Here is a 12,843-nt window from a genome sequence, read left to right on the forward strand (position 1 = left end):
GACACTTTGCTACACTTTGCAGGGATCACCAAATCCCAAGGAATGGTTCACATGCTTCCCAATACCAAAATCCCTGGCACAAGCACAGAAGATTTGCTTTCTGTATAAGTTAAGGCCTGCTGAGTTAGATTAAAAAAAAACCCACTGAGCTAACTGGATCAACGATTTGCAGACCTCATGCAGAAGATGTTACACGGTTCCATCTACCTACCTCATCATTTCAGACATGCATTCCCCCAGCATCCCATCAGACAGGATATGTAAAGATAGCATATTTTCTTCCGTTATAGTTATATCACAACCCCAAATACCACGTGCAAACCAGTCTCCCAGCTTTGATACAGTTATTTCGCAAACCCGTATTTCTACACAACCCAGCTACACAGGCAGTTTTGCAGCTAAACACAGCACTGGCAACACAAGTTTACGCCAGCTTAGCATTTTAGATGTCCCAACTTGTCGTTACTCAGTTTGGTTACATGCACAGAGTTTCCTGAGTGCTCCACATTCAGTTAGCACAGCCTATCAGAGTCATTACCGCCTAGAAAACCAAAAGCATCAAAATCCAAACCCACCCCTTGTACAGTGCAGCTCTCTGGTTACCTGTTGAAGAGATGTACTTGGTGTCATGAATGCATCCGGAGTCATCAGCTTAGGTTTGGCATCATTTGAGAGAGAAAGGAAATCTGCTGGTACGGGCAGATCAGCAATACGCCGCAGGTCTGGTTGAGAGCCATGCACCGATCCTTTTTCAGATCCCAGCCCTTCTGTGTTTAGATCGGCCATGTGGTCTGGAAAGGCTTTCAAGGGAGAAATACGAATCAATTTAGAGGAACTTCCCCTAAAAGCTAAAGCTTTACTTCCACAAAGTATGAATTTAGGCCATTGCCTGCCATACTGGATTCCAAAAGAACAAGAAAAAACCCTGCAACATCCTAATCAAAGCTAAGGGCAAGGCAAATCCCACGTTATGCTTACTCATTCGTAGGCTAAACAGTGGATGTTATCAGGTTTTGATAATAGGAGATGCAAGTTTCTTCTCTAAATGCGCGCTAAACGCAAGGCCAGTTTAACAGCCACATCCTAGAATGGTGAATGAGCTGAAAAGAGCATGCTACACACAGCCCAGTCCCCTCTGCTCCCAAAGCTCTGGTGTCACTCTAATCTCTTCCACCTGACAAGAAACAAACATCAAGTTTCTGGCACAAGTGTCAAATCACCTAGAAAGGTGAACTCAAGCATGCACAAAGCATTAGTGCTACTAGCCTAACATGTCCCCGTGCTCCATACTCACACCAGCCTCTAATCAAGTGGCCTCCTTCACAGCTAGTCTGTATTCATAATGCTTTATGCAATGACACCGCTCTATTACAAAGGCGCACCTGAAGCAGCCCTACTACTACCCCCCCCTCCAACAACCTTTAAAGGCTCAGCAACACTGAAGATGAATTTAACACAAATGCTCACCAAACTCTTCATGAGAGCTGTGGGAAGGCATGGATGCGCTCATGTCAGGGCTATGAAGAGGCTGGAATCTAATCTGCACATCCTGTAGGGCCCTGAAAAAAAACCAAACAGGCGTCTCTGATTAGTTTATGAATCACCAAGAGAAGTCTAAGGCTTAGAAGATTTTTCTTCGCAGCACTTGGAATACGCTTTAGTGCTTTCCGCCTGTGACAGAAGCAGCAGAAGCTGATCCTCATTCAGCTGTGTCACCCAGTTCTGGAGGCCAGGGTATTCCAGAGATGTTTCCCAGCACTTATGCACTCTTAAGTCCCTGCGTACTCATGGCAACAAAAATACTAGCTTGCCACAGCACCATGCAGGACTACTTCCTGGTAAGGCCATACTGAACACACCACAGCTAGAAGCTTCTATGGGTCCAAGTGGTTTTTGTTATGAGCAAAAGGAATTGGTAAATTAAATTTCTCTAGGTCAGTGCAGGAACAGGATGACCATAGACAGCTGCCCACGGTACCTGCTTTACGTACTCACTTGGTATGCACACAGAAGAGTTTTATCAGCACGCCTGCTGCTGATTCAACAGCTCCAGCTCCCTGAGCACCTTCTGGAAATGATACAAATGTAAAATATGAAGTTGGATGGAAACTGCAGACAAAGTACTAGAAAAACATCATAGCAGATGACCCAGCAGGACAGAACCAGGACAATACAGCTTCATCACTTCCCCACTTCAGAGGTGGATTCACCCTGTCCCACACTCCCTTTACCTTTCAATGTGAGAGCAATCAAACTTGCTCTAATCCAGCCAAATAAGCCTCAAGGAAGAAGGAAAAAAAAAAAAAAAAAAAGAAAAAAGAAAACAAAAGAGATATCTTATTAGGTAAAGAGAAGGAAGCTGAGGCCTGGAACTGCCCAAGATTTGTTCTGACTGTTGAAGTGACCAGTTAGATATATTTTAAGAGAGACACACTAGCTTATAGCATACAGAAGTCCAGACCAGGGCTCAACCATCCTTCCTGGCTGTAAACAACTGTCATTATGAAGAGCTCTGCAATAACTTCCCACTCACCAGCACTGACAATGTTCACTCAACACCTGTACACCTACATTGGTCTCACCACTAAGAAAGCTAAGGAGGCTGAATAGAAAAGATTAACATAACTCCTCAAAAAAAAAAAAGCATTCCTATGCAAATTGTCTTAATTGTGTGAGTACCAACTGGGGACCTGAAGTTTCAGTCTCAGTCTGCTTCTCACTGGCTACATCAGTCATTTTTACCCCTGCATTTCAGAGCAATATGCCACAAATATTGGCAACAACATGAATTAACTATTATGTACAATAACAGGCATAGGGAAGCACGTCACTGAGCTGTACTGATAGTCCAGGAATCTTTCTAACAGAAAATACATTGATGTTATTCAAAGCATCTTTCCAAATTTTACTAAGAGAAAGGCAGGAGATCAGGAGCAGGTCAAGAGCTGAAGAGAGACAGTACTCAAGGAATGTCTGCATGGGACTGTTCTCCACTGTCATTCATTGTAGTAACAGGCAGAAGAATGTATCTCACGTGCTTCTCAGAAGGCTCTCCTCTAAAAGAGAGTTCCTGGTTCGTTTCTGTTACAAGAAGCTTTGTGGTTTGGGAACTTAGCTTCCAGACACAATGGAGAAGAATCCCACCCTTTCCCTCAACTCCAACTGCATACTGTCCTCACATCTGTCACAGCTCAGGCAGCACAATTCAGAAGCAACCAACTGGTTTCCCAGATCACATGCTCACACCTCCGATGCTTAATTACAGAGTTTACTCAGACAAGCAGTCACAGAAGCATATCCTGCCAGTTCTTCCAGGAACCCTTTTGCTTCCAGGAACTGTGCTGGAGGCAGACTCAGCCCTACACTGCCAGAGGAAGTTTTGCCCTGCATTCTGCTGGTGGCAATGACCACAAAACATCACAGCTCAGATACGAGCAGCTAATCTTGCACCTTAATCAAAGCGTCACTTGCACTCATTTCAGCCCACACAGCCCTGGAATGCTTTTTTTAACACCAGAAACACCTCAGTGGAGTTTCTGCGTGGTAAAGGGCAATGGCTACAATCTGGGTTGGGAGGTTCAGGTTCACATCAGGAATATTTTCTTTGGGAAGGGGTGCAGCCCTGGCACAGGACACCAGAGCACAGACAGAAGTATCATGTTTGGGGGCCTTCAACATGCAACTAAATGAAGCCATAGGTGACCTGATCTACCCCTAGAAATAGTCCTGCTTCAAGCAGCAGGTTGGACCAGAGACTTACAGAGGTCCCTTGTAACCAACTCAACTGTGTCTCTCTGAAGTACTGCAGCTGCACAGGATGTGTTTCACACAGACTTAGAGAAGAATAGTCATAGAATCATGGAATCATTTAGGTTAGAAATGACCTTTAAGATCATCAAGTCCTAACACTGCCAACCCCACCACTAAACCACATCCCTCTGCACCACGTCTGCCTATCTTTTAAATACCTCCAGGGATGGCAACTCCACTACTGCCCTGGACAGCCTGTTCCAATGCCTGACAACCCTTTGGGTGAAAAAATTTTTCCTAATATCTATCCTGAACCTCCCCTGGTGCAACTTGAGGCTGTTTCCTCTTGTCCTATTGCTTGTTACTTGGGAGAGGAGACTAGCCTTTCATGAGAAAGCCAGAACCAGCCAGGAAGGAAATCCTGATCTCACAGCAGCCAAATTCTCTTCGTCACCTACCTACACTCAAGTTGTCACTCTCCTCTTCTGCTGGGAGCACTTCGGTGTGCCTTAACCGACAGCGGCTCACTGCCTGGATGCCAAAGCTCAGGACTGGGTGGGTAAGGAGGAACTCTGAGATGGAGCTGAAGTAAGCTTTGCCCTCCTCTTGGTTCTGCATCAGCTCCATCACATACAAGACCTGGAAGAATCAGAAACAGTAAGTCACTGGGCTTTCAGAGCAGACAACGCGTACGTGTGTGTGGACTACAAAGCCTAGCACCTGAACTAGATTTGGAACAATGGAAATGTTGGAAGAATAAAGCCTGGCCCATTTAATTTGAAACAGAACACCCAAGGGAGCCACAATAAGCACACTCCTATCTGAGTCAATGTTGATCAGGAACTCAGTCTTACTGTGCCAGACACAGGTGTCTCCAAACAAGAGCTTTACTTCAGGGCGAGAAATAATCCTTAAGACTCCTCAGGATTAATCGGCTGAATTGTTACCATTTGTCATCTTATGGTGAAACAGCTGAGGCCAACCTCTGCACTTTTAGCTATTAACATGCAAATCCTACACCTAGGCAGCAGAACCAGTCACACAAAAGACCATTTCTCCTTCTGTCACCATTACCCACAGAGCCAGCAATAGAATGAACCACCTACTTTTCTCTGCACATCGCTCAGTATCAGATACTCAGCGGAGAGGTCCAGGCAGACTTTCAGGCTGGGAAGAATACTCATGGAGCTGAAGATGTCAGGAGAAAAGCTAGATCCACAGACAAGAGGTGGAGGGGTGCAGAAAACAAGGCAGATTAGCACAACCAGAATGATTGCTATAAAACTGCATTAGCTTAAAAAAAAAACAAAACCCAAACCAACATCTTAAGGAGTTTACAGCCATATTACCATGCAACCACCCACTAGAACAAAAACATCATTGCAGAAATCAGTGCTGACTTCAGCTAAGAGAATTCATCAGGGAGACCACACAATAGGATCTAGATTCTGGACGTTTAAATGAAAGATGGCAGTTTGTCATTACTTAATATGTCCCACATTCATAGGAGGACAAGAGCCAAGGCTACAGATTTAAAACCAAAAATCCACCAAACCAAAATAACTCTTCCACAGGTTTTGGACCTTCTGTAGTATGAGGTGGAAAAAGCAGTGCTCAGCTGTACGGCCTATTCCTCTCACTTTACGAGGGCAATTCAAAAGTGGCCTTACACATGCACGTGATCAACGAAGCCACGATCCACCAGCAGAAAAGTAGAATCAGGGAACAGAAGCAGAGTGAAGGGAGGGACTAAAGCAGAATTTGAACTGCTGGACCTATGTGGCTCATCAAATAAGTCACGTATAATTGCTTAAGCTCTGTCAACATAGCAGCTTCTCATTATTTAAATCAGAAAAAACAATATCAGGAAAAGGTCTAGATTGGTTATTGAATATCTAGTATTTTTACAGAAGAAAGCACTCAAGGTGTGTAATTTTGGAATGCCTCTCCTCACGCTACAGGTATGTCTATGCTCTACAGACCAAAGCAAAGACGATAGGTCTTGGTATCACCAAGGAGACTGTATAAAACAAGCAACCTCCCCTGCCTTGCCAAAGCTTAACCTGACTGTCACAGCCCTGCCAGCTTTCAACAGATAGGTCGATTGGCAAAGCAGGAGGCTCTAACTGGGGCTAGAGTAGACTCCACTGGAAATGGATCACCTTCGCAAAGTAAGTTACCTGGAAATTGAGAGCTCATCTGCTCAAAGTAAATCCAACCTTTCAGGGGAGTCAACATATCAACACCTACCGGACAGTTTGCAGACAAGTCCAAGACACAGTGCACCACATCTTCAATTCTCTATTCTGATCTGCTCCTGTGATGAGGAACCTCCAGAATGGAACCCTGCAGGCACAACAGAATTAAGTTCTCTTGAAGAAGAACTGGTCCTTCCTGTAAGGACATTTCACAGAAATGTTCCTCACAGGCTGCTCATAGCTGATTTTGCCCCACTGTGTCTTAAAGTTCCTAGAAATTCTCTACTTCTGAGGCAGATTAGAAACCACTATAGCTCTCATAGCTCTAAAGAACCCAAAGGCCACAACTGACTGAAGAAAGAATAAAGATTAAAAACCAAACCAGTTACTTTTTAATCAACTGCAGTAGAAAACTGGAGGACAAAAAGCCAGTTAAAACTGACCATACCAGAATCCTGAAAGGTCTCATCACTTTAGAATTTTCCTCGCTTCCATGGAATTGACACTAGAATTAAGGTCACTTTATACTGTGCTCCAGAGTCTTATTTATTTCTCCATTACTAGAAAACTGACTGCAAAGAGAACAGGACTTGATCCTGCCACAACGCTGATTTTTTTTTTTTACAAGTACAATGCAATTACAAGGAACCCTCCAAAGGCAGAGTTAGAGACACTACTAAACTTTGATACTCTAAGTACAGGATTGGGAACTTACTCTGGGTCTTGTTTTTTATGGTTGTCACAGAAGAGCAGGCAGGAAAGAGGCCTCCCATCATGGGGTTTCCACTCATGAAGACACCTAGGAAAGAACCAGAAAAGACTGAGCGTGCAGGGAGTAGTCAATAAGGAATATACAAGGTGGGCACTGAACACATTACCCCTTGTCCAAAGACAGCGTTAAGTCAGCAGCCACTAAGTGTTATCAGCTTATAGCTGCTTACAGGCTTATATAAAATAAGGAGATCAGAGCCCATATAGCCATAGATTGTGACCCAAAAGAAAAAGAAAAGAAAAGAAATCATGTGTTGCTATATGTCTTAACAAGGGCACAATACATAAAAGAAGTCTGAGAAGAACATTAAGAACAGCTCAGAGAAGCTTTCTGCATTTACAGGGACAGTGCAAAAGAGTTGACTACAGCCTGTGCAAAGCACAGAACTTCTGCTTCCAGACACAGCCCTTTGCTTTTTTCCTAAGTTCCCAAACCTTCAGCGTGTGTGATACTCAGTGATACAACACTTCTGCCACAAATTAAAAACATTCACCCTCTATCTTTATAAATGTCCTGAGAATGACCATCGCAGATCATTCTGTAACAAGGAAATTCTCACAGCAAAAATGCTGCTCTCAGATCCTTCATTTTCTAATCCTCCAGTTACCTTGGCTCGTCTTGACCCTCAATATAGATCTGCCAGAATTTGACAAAACCATCATGGCTTGCTGTGGCCAACACAGTTCCATCTGGAGAAAGCGCTCCCTCGCTTAGGCACTAAACAGAGAGGGGAAAAAAAAGACACAGAAAAGTGATTTTATAGCTCTTCATGGTATTCTCTTCAAACAGGACTACCAGTCTGATAGTACAGGTCAGAGTGATTTCTAACAGACATGTCACCAGGCAACTTTATCCTTCACAGAAGAACTGACAGGACTGTTTTTTGTAATAATAATTAACAATCACCTTTTCCATACAGCAAACTTAAGTACAATGGGTTGTGCTGCTACTGTTCCCACTATAACTCATGTTATGAATGGAGCTTATTTTGTTTTGGGTTGTTCTGGCTTTACACAATCATTACAGATGAAACAATTATGATTGTGAAACAAAGTCATACAATTGCTTTATCGTCATCCTGTTCAAGAGGTGAAATTGCACTATTTCCAGTTGTTTCTTTTAGATTCAAAATATCACCCCCTGGATACTCAGCTGCAGTCCTAGTCCACTGTACTCACAGACGTAACTATACTCATTAGAGGAAACATAGAAGAATAAAGATGATATAGAGATTAATTTTGCCCTTCTCATCCAGCAGTAAACCACTGCCATGTGAAGTGTTGCATTTACCAGGAGATATAACAAAAGAGTTGAAACACAGCCCAGGTTGTCAAACAGGCCCTTGGAAATACAGGTGAGTTTTTTCAAGAGCTGTTTTCAGAGCAAATGACTACACATTCACCTTGGCGTTTTAAACAAAGGTTACTTATCAATAGTGTATGTACATAGCCAGTAGGATGTGGGTTATAGTGCAGATGGGTAAGAAACTGGGTTTTTTACAGCCAACTGTCCTGAGACACTCTCACCCAAAGAAAACCTAAGTGATCTGTAGTGATCACCTATGCAACGGCAGTAAAGAAAGCAAAACAGGTTTATACCGTGCTGTGGCCTTTCACTACGATGAAGCCTTCTTTGATACTAGGCACTTCCACCGGCCAGGAGCTGTTGTTTGTTCGGATAATGTCCAAATCCCACACCTCTGCCTGGAAAACAAATATGTGGGCACAGAGGTTTATTTCTGCAACTACTGCTCTGATCCAGCGCAGAATTTCTTAAATCCTTATCTTATATCCTGACATACCAGCCCAATGGCAAGTACATGACATAAACCTTCCCACTTCTACCCACTTTGGCCATTAGATGCTTTCCTGGCACACAGCTGTATATAAGTACAGGGAACTGCTCTTGGCAGCTGCAGTTGTGGCTCACCAGGCCCCCTCCCCTAGGTACTGGCTCACCCTGAACAGACAAGCAATGCCTCTGGCCCTCCGCACTGTTTCTAGTGGTCCTCGCTATTTGATGGCGAGCAAAAGTTACCACTTTCCATCCTCCTGAGGCCCAGAGAAGGATCAGCATGACCTCTCCTCCGAAGACAGGAATCCCACATCTCATATTATGGGAGGATCCCCAACACGAACTAGACAGGAGCCTTTACAACTCGAACCATATCGGGTCTTTCTTTCATTAGATTCTCTCCCTCTAATGATAACGCTTCAAAAGTAGGGTTTCCTTACCCTGTCTTCATGCAACAACGCCAACGTCTGACTTCCCTCTTCACCACTCTCCTCATTCTCATCCGGGATGAAAGGGCACCAGATGATTCTTCGAGAGGTGTTCAATGGGGTATTGTCAGGTCGCTTGATGTGCACCAAGATCTCCTCTCTGGTCACCATGGTTAAGAAATGTTAACATTCTGGCTGCGTTACTAATGATCGGCAATAACCTATTCAGGTTTGGTCCTCTGTTAAATACTATTAAACCTCAAGATTTTCTGGGTCACTGTGATTCAAAAAGAAACCAGGTAAAATGATTCTGCTAAGAAAGGAGACAAGCTAGTGTTTCTTCACTGTCAGAAAAGGTTACGCTTACAAAAGTTAAGAGACTCTCATCATCTTCTCTTGCAGGCTGCAAACAGGGACAGGACAAGCACAAGAGGAGCACGCACACACATCTGAATGTGCAAGCCACACGACTGCTAACGGACAGATTAAATGATTTCAGCTAGCATCGCAACACTACCTCAGAAAGACATAAAAACTACCATGTTGCCCCAGGCTGAATGTTCTAGGTCCACCCCAACAAATCAGATCTTAAACAAGTACAATCACCTTTGCTCCACTTGCTTTTCAAATGATGATATACAATTAAAACTAAGAATCCACAGCCTAAGATGACATATCCCACAGACTGACGTGCTTCCCAAAGCACTGAGCAATCACTCCTAGCAATTAAAAGGAAAATATTTAGGACAATGAATCAAACACTGAAAATAAATTTCAGGACTACCAAAAGAAGAGGGATGACAGGTTTGGAAGGAAGATGGTGAACGGGAGGGAAGTATTACATCTTCTTCCCCAGAAAAGTAACTGAGGAAAAGAGCTAGAACCAGACAAAAGTGAGTAAAAAACGTTGTCACACTATCAAGGTGACACTGCCCATGTGTAAGGCCAGCTAGTACAGACTGACATTTCTCACTGACTACTTTTGCCTGGACCAGAAGGAGCACTGAGGTGTCACTCCCAAAATTTCAAGCTACGTGCAATTTCAAGTAATGATTGTGCCAAATACAGGCACAGGTTGGCTGATTTGATACTCTGAAAGGGACAGAACTATCAACCTTCCCCTTACAAGCTGCTGTTCTGGAAAGCATAGAAAATAAGATACAATTTTGAGGTTGCATTCACATCTAACCACTACACAAAGACTGATAAGAGACGAACGTATTTTGACAAGATACTGGATCTTTTCTTTATCCATGGCCAGGCGCCAGACAAAAAGGTTGCCGGCCTCATCCAGGCACGCCAGCTGGTTGGAGTTGAGATGAGCAAAAGCCAGGTCTGCCACACCGCCTGTGAAGCCCTTCAGCAAGGTCCGCTCAGCAGTGCTGACGCTCAACACCCGCACCATAGCGGAGCCGTTACTGGCAACTGCAGAAAAGACAGAGGGAGAAGTCACCATTTAGCTGTGTGGTTTCCCCACAGCACTGCCTTTGTTTCCAGCCATCAGCTTATCATTTCCAGCACCCATCCTGCCATCAAATGTCACTGGCAGCACACTGAAAACCCACATCAATAGCTACCACGTTAAGAAGCCCCTTCAAGACCCAGGGTACATGTACAAATATTTACTGCACTTTTCAGATTTGGTGCAGAAGACTGGAACAACAGCATCAAGGAGGACTTTGCCTGCCTTGTAAGGGGCAGCTTAATTCCCCGTATCTTCTACAATTTCTTGAGCACCTCGAATTCTAAGTTGCTCTACTTAAAAAGTCAACAGAAGTTGACTTCTCATGATTCCCAGGATTATGCTCATGAAAGATGCCTTCACTGAATGCAAGGCCTAAATCTTTATCCCAGGCTGATGACAAAGCTGCCAAACCTCCAAGACTGACCTCCAGTGACAGCGAATTAATTTTAATTGCAACTTCATTTTCAGTAACTAGAGAAAAGGAATCGCAGAGAGGCAGGTAGCTCATATACATCTTCTGTAAGGGGAATGTAAAAAGCATAAACACTCACATGGCAAAAAGCACTGCTTTTTGGTTTGCATGACCGAAAAGAACATGCATATACCAAGGGAAGTTTCCAACTTCACCATTTCAGACAAACATCACTATAATGTGAGCAGTCTTATGGAGGCCCTATTGTTTCCGCCTCTTGACACCAAAGCCAACCCTAGCAGACCACTCAGCTTTCTATAGTGTTACTGCATGCCACCTTTAATACTTTAAAAAGGGGTGAGACACCCTAAAGATGCTCTAAAATAACCTCAGCTAGGAAAAAAAAACAAACCAAAAAACACAGAAGCAGAGTAATCAATTTCCTAAAAGGCCAGACAAACTGCTGGGTGTTAGAACTAGGAAGAAAGGGAAGAGCTGATGGAGCCCCACACATGGTGTGGTTATATGAGAGTAGAAAGAGACACTGCAGACGACTAAGTGTTCATTTGTTTCATGTATGTTGTGAAACAGCCTCTCCCTGTGTTGTTCTACTTTTCTATTCCTTCCTACTGCAAAACACACTGTATCTGTATTGCTCTTTGGCTCCTCTAAATTTAGCCTCAAACTCAACTCTAAATTTATGCAAGCAAATCCATCACAAACATTTATCTGCTCAAATTACCATAGGGCTGTTTCTGTGCTTAGCTACAGAGAAGCTTGTTTGCTGCAGAAATATTTAATTAGAGGAGTAATCTGAACATCAGTTTACTGTCGGTGGAACCAATGTGATCCTTCAACTTTTCCTCCATCCCCAGAGTCCTCCTCTTTCTTTTATTTCTAACTTCGGAAAAGCTTTCCTTCTCAGCAGAAACTCTCCTACACCACCAACTCTTCCCTCCCCTGTAGCTCCAGCTTCAGTTATATTCCCACTAAAACAGCAGCCTGACCTGGGTATTGCAAGATGTGTTTCAGTTATTGCCAGTTACTTTCTTTGATGCAAACCTTTGCCTCTTTTAGAGATACATAGAGCACAAGAATACAAATCACATCCAAGACAAGAAGGTATCTCACCTCTAATGGCATAAGCCAGGTAAGAGTTTGACACAGCTATCAGATTGCCATAATAGTATTTCTGCTCCCAGTCATATCTAGCAACAGGCTGTATTTTCACCTGCTCAGGAGAAAGAAAACAAAACATGAGAAATGTCCGGAATTAACTTTTTCCTGGGACAAACCTGCTGAATAAACAATTTCCTCTAGGGAAGGTGTGAGATGCTTAATAGGTAACTCTGAGAAATGGCAGTTGGTAAGAAGAATTGCACATTGAACACCAGGTAGCAGAGCCCTGAACATTCAAATTTCTGGAGGCTGATGAATGTTTCCTTCCATTGCAAGAAGGAATGCAACTCACTGAATTTGCCATGCTGCAGAACAACACTCGACCCTGCAACTACAGTAAGGTGGCCTTTACCTCTTTATCAGCACTGTGTCTGGATTCCCAGTTCTATATTTCAAAAAAGTTTCCAAGAAACACATTTGCTTTTTAGTTTTAATACTGCTTGCTAAGAAACTGGAAAGTCCTGGTCTTATTGATAAGCATTGCAAGCAAAGAATTAAGAAATACTATGGAAGTTATGACAGTGATCCTCCCTTTCATTTTTATCTTCAGTATTATCCATGAAAAACAGTAAGAACATAGTACAGTATTTATTTACAATCTCTGAGGTCCTTTAATTCATTGCACATCAAGGACCAAAATGATACAATATGGAAAAGTGCCAAGAGGATCAAGACCAGAGTTCTCTCTCCTAATTATTAGCATTTGTTCTGAGCACATCTTGGTACTCTGCTACAGCACTCGTTCTAATCTCAGCACATTGGTTCTCCTGCAGCTCTAATGTGCCGGGCAGAGCCCTCAGCAGGACCGAGGTTAGCAAGCTGTCAAGACCAACCCTCCCTCCATA

General features: G+C 43.4%; 1 protein-coding gene across 1 annotated transcript in view; it reads right to left on the minus strand.

The window, feature by feature from the left end:
* EDC4 (enhancer of mRNA decapping 4) overlaps window positions 1-12,843 on the minus strand; it is a 34,098-nt gene that overhangs the window by 18,378 nt on the left and 2,877 nt on the right. Inside the window, exons 4-15 of the mRNA XM_009894483.1 lie at window positions 11,951-12,050; window positions 10,178-10,367; window positions 8,955-9,102; window positions 8,319-8,423; window positions 7,328-7,437; window positions 6,664-6,747; window positions 6,001-6,096; window positions 4,857-4,959; window positions 4,209-4,389; window positions 1,996-2,068; window positions 1,468-1,559; window positions 604-800 (exon numbers count right to left, since the gene is read on the minus strand). Of these exons, the coding sequence (XP_009892785.1) occupies window positions 604-800; window positions 1,468-1,559; window positions 1,996-2,068; window positions 4,209-4,389; window positions 4,857-4,959; window positions 6,001-6,096; window positions 6,664-6,747; window positions 7,328-7,437; window positions 8,319-8,423; window positions 8,955-9,102; window positions 10,178-10,367; window positions 11,951-12,050 (1,479 nt within the window). The remainder of the gene's footprint in view (window positions 1-603; window positions 801-1,467; window positions 1,560-1,995; window positions 2,069-4,208; window positions 4,390-4,856; window positions 4,960-6,000; window positions 6,097-6,663; window positions 6,748-7,327; window positions 7,438-8,318; window positions 8,424-8,954; window positions 9,103-10,177; window positions 10,368-11,950; window positions 12,051-12,843) is intronic.

Source organism: Charadrius vociferus, unplaced genomic scaffold (assembly GCF_000708025.1).
Source record: "Charadrius vociferus isolate BGI_N301 unplaced genomic scaffold, ASM70802v2 scaffold621, whole genome shotgun sequence".
NCBI classification, from domain to species: Eukaryota; Metazoa; Chordata; class Aves; order Charadriiformes; family Charadriidae; genus Charadrius; species Charadrius vociferus.